This window comes from Protomyctophum bolini (assembly GCF_963924005.1).
Source record: "Protomyctophum bolini genome assembly, chromosome: 19".
In the NCBI taxonomy this organism is placed as follows: domain Eukaryota; kingdom Metazoa; phylum Chordata; class Actinopteri; order Myctophiformes; family Myctophidae; genus Protomyctophum; species Protomyctophum bolini.
The window spans coordinates 27,943,642-27,952,410 of NC_137880.1; the positions used below are offsets into that span (position 1 = coordinate 27,943,642).

The 8,769-nt window shown below is 41.6% G+C and overlaps 1 protein-coding gene across 1 annotated transcript; it reads left to right on the forward strand.

The window, feature by feature from the left end:
- The first annotated feature begins 1,356 nt into the window (after positions 1-1,356).
- tram2 (translocation associated membrane protein 2) lies at positions 1,357-8,760 on the forward strand. Its single transcript, XM_080790339.1, has 11 exons — positions 1,357-1,542; positions 3,176-3,239; positions 3,743-3,852; positions 4,778-4,894; positions 5,116-5,174; positions 5,995-6,079; positions 6,242-6,312; positions 6,825-6,929; positions 7,058-7,201; positions 7,613-7,779; positions 7,886-8,760. The coding sequence occupies exons 1-11, from the start codon at positions 1,423-1,425 to the stop codon at positions 7,960-7,962; spliced, it is 1,119 nt and encodes a 372-aa protein (XP_080646465.1). The 5' UTR covers positions 1,357-1,422; the 3' UTR covers positions 7,963-8,760.
- Positions 8,761-8,769: the final 9 nt, after the last annotated feature.

The following is an 8,769-nucleotide window of genomic DNA, read 5'->3' on the forward strand; positions in this document are numbered from 1 at the left end:
CCCTTGCATGTGAGGGCACTACATCACTGTTTCTCAATGTCTGGCCCGGCGCACGCCAAGGGTCAAAATGGACTGGACCTTTATGGGTCTGTAACTCTGAAAGTGTACGAATGGAAATATTTTAAATATTTGGGACCCCGATCTACAATATAACATTCTCTGTTCATTTAACTCTGAGAGGGTACAAATGCTTCAATTTCTACACTCTCATCTCGTGTCCCATTAAAGGCTCATTCATAGTCAGAATTTTCGGTGGTGAGGTGACCACCGAAACGGTGGTGAGCTCACCACCGGAGCTGAAATAACGTTGAGAGGTGGTGAGTAAAAACAGAGAGAAGGGCTGGGACGGTGGTGTTCGAAAATCCAGACTATGAATGAGCCTTTAGACCCCCTGGTGGTACCGGACTTGATGTTGAGGAACAGTGCATTACATTTCAGTGCTCCTTCAACATCACAATGCAAACCAGAGCTTTACGCTTTGCCATCTTCTTAAAAGCACACATAAGTTCTGTACTCTTGTGCTATGTCACTGTGTATGTTTTGTTATTCCCATTAAAATACAACCCCTCCATAATATACTGTATACACACGCACACACACACTGAATAATCTACTCTTGTCAACGGACATCGCTTAGAACAGGACTATTATTGCATCAACCACCTGGCAAAACTGTGTTTGATCTTTTAACTTTTTTTAAACTTTATTTCGAAGACATGTTGACCATGTCATTTGCTGAGAAACTGCAATTGTTTTGAACTGACATTCTGTAGTTAAAAGAATTGTCTCAGGCACACATTTGACTTTTAAAAATGTCAAATGTGGACAAAATGAAAATATGCTTTATAGGTACTTATTGTGCTCATATTTTTAATGTATTTCTGATTGCTATATTTAGGGAGCACTCATTTTACTAATGGCAGTTCTGGAAAGGGGGATTGCATATATAGGCTACCCACAAATGCAAATGGTGAAATTGTGCTGTTTTTCGTGGTTTTCATAGTTTTCTCCCTCTCAGGTTGAGTAGGCCTATATCTATCTTTTTTGGATCTGTTGGGTGCGAGGCCACTTGTGGGTTTTAACAAGCAATAAATGTCATGTTTGCCACAGTTTGGGTGACATAACGTAATATTGTATGTTCTAGTTCTTTCTCCTTGTATTGAAACTTAAATACCTGTTGAATGAGTAGCCTCTCAGTTTCGTCCAGCTTGAGCCTGGCAGACAGTTGTCTTGAAATGTAACCCCTTCAGCCTGTAACGTAGGTAGTCCTGAAAATGGCTTCAAAGGAGGAATTTATGGCACTCGCCCTTTAAGACGCCGCACATGCGCACGTCGAGGAGAAAGTTAACTCCTGAACTTCGTAGTCAGAAGAAAAAAAATCAGATTTAGAAAAATAAGTAGGAAAAACTGCATTGTGCTGAAATGGCATTTCGGCGAAGGAACAAGAGTTATCCTTTCTTCAGCCAGGAGTTCTTAATTCAGAACCACGCCGACATCGTGTTCAGTTTGGTGATTTTCATTTTGATTGGCCTGATGTTTGAGGTGAGATGAACTCTCAGATTCTCATTTTTTTCCCTCGTCTCTCACTCAGCTGTTTTTTGTTGGCAAGTCTGCTGCAGATTGTGAGATATATTTATGCTGCCGATGTCGTGTTACTTAGCACAAGTGGAAACTGTAATGTGCTCCAAAGGATTCCTCTCGCAGAAGTATTGCTTTATTTTGAATTTTTGACTGCATTCTGACTCTGAGCACTACGCTACTATCTTCCGCAGAGAAGAGGATGGCTGCTTGATACATTGTTGCATTCTTTTTGCAAGTTTTTGTGGACAATGAATGCTATAGTGTTCGCAGTCAAAAGTATCCAGTTGTGGTATTCATGAGAACAAGCTGACAATATATATTACAAGTCGAAATGTAAAGATCATTTTATCATTACGTTATCTCTCTCAGAGTCTCCTATGCATTCGTAGACACTATTCTTCAACTCCTCTTCTACATTATTCCAACATTTAGTGCTTTAAAATGGGTTTGGTTGGCTCAGCTGTTGGAATGGCATGCTGTCACTAATAATAAGGATTAATCACTTGGAAAACTGGGCTACAAAACAAAACAACAGTTGACATGCGCTTGGACTTAAAAACTTACTCTGGCTAAAACTTCCACATTGATCATGATTGTTTTCTATCGACGATATTGACTCAAATTTGCCACCCAAACTAAAGTGTCTAGTTGAATCCAGAGCCATTTCGAGCCAAGACAACCCGCTGCAACAATTTGATCCCCCAGTTTACTGCCACGTCTCAATCTCTGAGCGGTCTGCTGCCGCGAGCCCTGTACCACCGAATAAATAAGACAGTCCTGCTCAAATGGGAATGTAGTGTAGTAGGTTAACTTAACCCATTTGAAGATAGATGCAAATATCCACACACAAAATGTAAATTTTCTTATTGTTAGGTTACTTTGGTAGGTAGGTAGCCTAGCTTCATGTTTTGGGGCAATAGTTTCAAACCGGAATCCGACATCCAACATGCAATAATGCATGATGGTATTTTTTGAATGGGGATTTCCTTAAGTTTCACATTTCGTTTCGGAAAGAGCCGACGTAATTACACGTGAATATTCTAGAAGAGGACGTTGACAAGGCACCTGTGGCCAGGCGCGTCAGGAATGTGGGCGACTTTGCTTGTCCCAATCCCCACTTCTGTAGTGGCGTGCCAGCCAGCCTGCCAGCGTCCTCCCAGGTCAATGCAAGCCTTGTCATGCCGGCCACATTTCGAACAGCTCAGCACCGTCACCTTCTGGAATTCCACGTCCCAGCATCAAATTACAACGCCAGAGTAAATGGTAAATGGTGCATATAGCGCCTTTCTTTATCCAAGGCACTTTACATAGATTGTGTCAACCAGCACATCAGGAGCAATTAGGGATTCAGTGTCTTGCTCAAGGACACTCTCAAACTCTGGAGAAGCCCTGGTTCGAACTGGCAACCTTGTGGTTACCATCTGTTACCCCGAGCCACCGGCACCCCAGACTAGTGGGCGATTATGTGCAGAAATTAGGCAACAATATTAAATCAAATGTTCCGGTTATCTGACTTTGATCAAGCAATCTCCTTAATGTTGGTGCAAAGTACTTCCAAACAACTTCAACATTGCTTGTCTCTTCTAATTTGCAGGCAACAGCCAAGACTGCTATTCTCTTCATTCAGCCTCAATACAATGTCAGCACACTCTCACCAGGTAAACATCAATTATTCAATAGCACACTGATACAGGTTGCAATGAACAAGTCAAGCGTGGCTGTTCAGAATGCAGGCGGATACTGTAAAAGTGTACCATTGTAGCTCAGCAGTTATACAAATGTAATAAATGAAAGGCCAAAGCATCAAACTTTAAGCAAATTTGATAAAGTTGTGTTTTTACGACTTGCCATATTTTTGTAGCATCACTTGTGGTCTTATTGGAAGACACAGTGGCAAGAGTAATTTTAAATTATTTGTATTTTCTACATAGCAGAGACCTGACGTTTCGGTTATACAGCCTTCATCAGTGTGTGACTCGCAGTCTCACACTGATGAAGGCTGCATAGCCAAAATGTTTACATCCCGGATAGTTTTACCACACCTCTGAGAGCAAACATAGGCAACTGTATGTTTGTAATCTTTCTGTGTGTGTGTGTGTGTGTGTGTGTGTGTGTGTGTGTGTGTGTGTGTGTGTGTGTGTGTGTGTGTCTGTGTGTTTAGAGGGAGAGGTGACGTTGTACCAGTATGGATGGAAGGACTGTGCGACCATACTCTTCTATTTCTTCATCACTATTATCCTCCATGCAGTGGTGCAGGAATACATCCTAGATGTGAGTATCCTGACACTAATGCATTTCATTATGGGTAATCTGTCATTTCCATTCACAAAAATATATTTTAAGCTTTGAGCTTATTTTCTATTTCCCATTTCTGCTAAGCAGCAAGCTATATATGTTTAGATTTCTATTTATATTAGGATAAATTCGCTCGACTGCAAAGACAAAAGGGAAGTGGGGAGGAGGCATCACTTCCGCTTTATATTTTACTCATGATCATCAGAGCTTCCGTGCTTCAAACTGTATGACGGAAGGCTTTTGAAAGTTGCGAGAGGCAACAGTCTGACCACGCGAGACTACATCATGGGTAAGAGTGGATGAGAGACATCCAAATCAGAAAAATAAAGAACATTATTATTATTATTTTAACAGAGGTTAGGGTTGCTTGAAAGTTATGTGCCGTTACATAATGTTTTATTGTTGTTGATTATAACAACACTTCCAGCTGTGTACAAAGTGCGGCCCGCAGGCCAAATGCGGGAAACCTTTATACAGCCCAAGCCCACAGCATCATACCTGAATTGTATTATGAACATTAAAGTTTTTTATCCTGGGCATTTCCCAGAGTATAATTTGTCAGTGTTCCTTGTCCCTGAAACGTGAAAACGTGGGTTGAAACGTGGGTTCATGAAGGGTTAACCTTTGAATGGAACACTTTGCTCAGAAGTGTGTATGCAGGAGTGACTATAAATAGTGTGTACTGTCTATTGTGTCAAGGGATTTCAGTTACTCTACACTGACACTCCTCTCCTTTTGTGTATAATGATGTTTTTTTATGTAACCAGGACCTGAAAGAGGACCTTGGTCTTACTTAATGTGACCAGATCAGATGTGACACCCACACCCATGGCTCTCTTTGGCTCCTGTTCAGATCACGTGACCCATTCATTGCCCTGTATTGTATTGTCTTGGTTTGCAGAAGGTGAACCGCCGTCTCCACCTGTCCAAAAGCAAGAACACAAAGTTCAATGAGTCGGGTCAGCTGTGCGTGTTCCACCTGGTGTCGAGCATTTGGACCCTGTACATACTCATAACAGTAAGATGACTTGTTTGAGCTGCTTTGTTTTTGGTATTTTGATCCTCCAGAGAAAAAATACAACACTATATAGAATAGCTAATTGGCTTATTTCCGTTGGGATGCCTGCATTTGTGTGCACACTAGTGAGGGGGAGAAAGATAATTTATTACCGTAATTTAAACGAATTAAAGAGTGGAAAGATCTTTCTTTAACTGTCTCATAATGGTTTGTCCCCACAGGAAGGGTACATTCTTCATCCTAGCAGTCTTTGGGAGAACTACCCGCATGTACACCTCAGGTAACTATAATATCAACATTAGATTGGTATTCTTAGATGGTAAATTCTGTACCAAGTATAAAACATTATTAATAGTCTTTCATACCACCATGAAGTAATCGAATAAATAATTAATTTGATGATTGAATGTAATTATTACAAATTACTTAATGTGTTCAGTGACCACCAAGATACCCATGTAGCTGTCTAAATACTTCCTTAATGTCTACGTTCTACCCAGATTCGGCACAAACGAGGGACTAAATTATTTTCGCTGCTATGCCACCAAAATGTGGAACGCCCTACCAATAGCCATTAAGACATGCAAATCCCTTGACTCCGTCAAAACCGCTCTCAAAGGGCACTTACAGACGGCTGCAATCTGTAAGTGCAGCCGTCTGCACTTACAGATCAGATTTTACGGGGGGAAACTTGCCCTCGTAAAATCTGAATCCCCCCGTCCTCTTACCCTTACTGTATATGTTTCCTTTCCCTTTTTACCTCCTTACTGTTTTTTGTGTATATTTGTACGTCTCTAAATGTTCTGCTGAATTGAAAATGGTGGACCCCGTTGTAAACAAGTGTAATGCTTTATCAGTGTGTCGTCCACAGTAACAGTCTTTGTATTGAGTTGTGCTTTCATGTGAAATGTACCCATTCTGCAAACTGTTAATAAATACTTCGATCAATCAATCAATGTTATTCCTCCAAATAAATTGATGTCTCTGCACTGCATGTTGTAGTTTTTTTTACTTTGTTTATTTAACAAATAAACCCCGGGCCCTGACCCCTACCATTGCTATTGGATGTTATTCTAAAGTGCTCCCACCCTCTCCTGTAGATTTCAGGTGAAGTTCTTCTACCTCACTCAGCTGGCTTACTGGCTCCATGCCTTGCCAGAGCTCTACTTCCAGAAAGTACGCAAGGTCAGTAGGCCATGGGAATGTTTTTTTTTTGGGGCTGTTGACTGGATTAGCTGTTCATATACTATACTGTATGTGTGAGTTTCAGATTGCAAGTGAGAGAGAAAAAAAAGGAGCATTCAGATATTGCAAAGCAAGACAATGCCTATAGACTTTGTTTTCCAGGAGGAGATTCCACGACAGCTCCAGTACATCTGCCTGTACCTGCTGCACATCTCCGCAGCCTACGTGTTAAAGTGAGCATCCACGAGAAGGATTCCCAACCTATTCTATAAAACCATTTTTGTCTTGAAGGAAAGAATATTGACACCTTTTAGACTTGAACATGTTCGGTGACCATGATGTACTACATAACATCTTAACTTTACAGTATTGCACAATTTCCAACACATAGATCCTAAGGAGGTTTGGGGGTGGATTGGGTTATTTAGATCTTAGATTTGATCATCACTGATGTAGGACTAATTGGTTTACAAGATAATCGAGAATTAACCCATTTTCGTGTTTTAATTACATTTTTGTGTTATTTAGCTATTGAAAAATAGCAGATCTACAAGCTCATAGAGCTTGTAGGTCTGCTTTTTTTGAAAATTCATGAAAATATTTATTTCAGAAAACTGGAGGATTTAGAAGAATCTTTTTAAATTTCGAGGTCAGACCTAAATGTCTTTGTTTACTTTCTATTGCCCACCTAACGTATCCCTCCCTGCTTCTCTGACCAATCACCTCTTCATTGTCTTCTCTGTAGTTTGAGTCGCGTGGGACTGGTACTGCTCTTCCTACAGTATGTGTCAGAGCTGGGCTTCCACATCGCCAGAATGTTCTACTTCACTGACGAGAACCATCAGAAAATGTTAGCAACTCAACCTTTCTTTTCATGTCATCGATTTGATATATTCGGCACTGTGAGAGTAAAGAAAATATATATTTGTCTTTCTATTTATTTAACATTAAATTGCTGTACTGTATGCTGTGTTCCAGGTTTGACCTGTGGGCAGTCAGCTTTGTGTTTACGCGGATGGTGACGCTGACCTTGATGTTCCTGGCGGTGGGCTTTGGTTTGGGCCGCGCTGAGAACCAGGGGCTGGACTGGGAGGTCGGAAACTTCAATACTGTGCTTATAAGGTAAGGCCATTGTCTGGTAAGCCTACTTTGTCACTTGACCACTTGCCGAAAACGACTGATAGCTAGCTAGCTAGTTTGAAAATTAGTACTTTTCAGCAAGCAATAAATTGATTGATACTGATTGTATCTGATATCAGATATATCCTAAATACTTTCCACGCCGAAAAACGTAACATAACGTACATTAATCATTAGTCTCGACTCAGCAAGCGCCAATAAACGTAGTAATTAGCTTCGGATGGCTATCTGTTGTTAGCCATAACACTCACCATTCAGTCCGGTCGCGGTGTTTTGGATCTTCAAAATAAGGGTTGAACGGGGGGGATATCCTGGCATATAGTAATCATTCTTTAAATAATCATGGCGGCCAAACGGTTAAGCAACCCTTAATAACCCTGTTGTATTCGGTAGGATGTCTGTTCTACTACTGGTATGTTTGATCCAGTCCTGGCTTCTCTGGAAGTTCATCCGATTCCAGCTGAGGCGTTGGAGAGAGTTCAGACATGAACAGGCTGCCCGCAAGAAGGTCGCCGGCATCGCCAAACAACAGCCATTACGACCGCTGAAGAGAGACTCGCGTGAGTACAAATGACACATCCTCATGCTGTCCTCTAATACAGCAATACTGTGTGTGGTCTACCTTTGCATAGTGCTCACCTCTTCTTTTTTGTCTTTGCCTGCTAGTTGGACACCATGAAAACGGAGTTCTTAAGGCAGAGAACGGAGCTTCACCTCGCACCAAGAAGATCAAAGCACCCTAAGTTAGACCCTGTAATATCTGCCCTGATCAGTGGCCTTTCATCAGCACATTGGGAATCAGGTGGCCGGTGGCCTTTGACCTCCTGGTGGGTATGTCCGGTTGTGCCACAGGGACTAAGTCGCTTATGGACACACAGGCGTGAATGCTGGAAAATGAAAATCCACGGATGCCCCTCGAGCCCAACAGACATTTACTCTTCTCATATCAGTATTTTTTTATTCACCCACGCTGCCTGCTATCCCACCCTATGGTCCATTGTATTGTATATACAAAATTATTAAAACGTTAAGTAAACGCAGTATGCAGCGCACATGCTGTACTCTGTATAGTGTGCGTGCCAATATTGAATGTGTCGATGCCTATCCTCGTACCTAAAAGTACTGTACTGGTTGTAGCTTTGTCTGATGTTGCCGCTGATTTGAGCTCGTCATACTGTAGAGCAGGCTTTGCTTGTTTTCTAGCCAGGCCCGCCTGGTGCAGGAACAATGTTAATGATGCAACGGTATCCAGGAAAGGACATACTGGCCCGAACATTGCCCATTACCCGTAAGTGAGTGAAGGGTATTGTGCTAAATGGGTGGGGCTGGGCTGTTGAGAGATGTGACCAGCCAAAGGTTCTGTCTGTCACTGTAGCTCCTTCTACTCGTTCAGGTCAGTCTTGCTGGTCACTTACAGATACAGTAAGCATCATGTATGTATGTATGTTGGATATTACCGCATGCCCGTTCCATTCCATGTTTTTTTTTTTATAAAGATGTGTTTATAACTTCATTAAATGATTTTGTTTTTCTGAAATGGGGCACATTTT

Excerpts from the sequence above, each read along its gene's own strand:
- tram2 (XM_080790339.1), top strand. The coding sequence starts at position 1,423 with ATGGCATTTCGGCGAAGGAACAAGAGTTATCCTTTCTTCAGCCAGGAG. Across the intron at positions 3,853-4,777 it reads TGCAGGAATACATCCTAGAT|AAGGTGAACCGCCGTCTCCA; the intron begins GTGAGTATCCTG and ends CTTGGTTTGCAG. Across the intron at positions 6,080-6,241 it reads ACTTCCAGAAAGTACGCAAG|GAGGAGATTCCACGACAGCT; the intron begins GTCAGTAGGCCA and ends TTTGTTTTCCAG.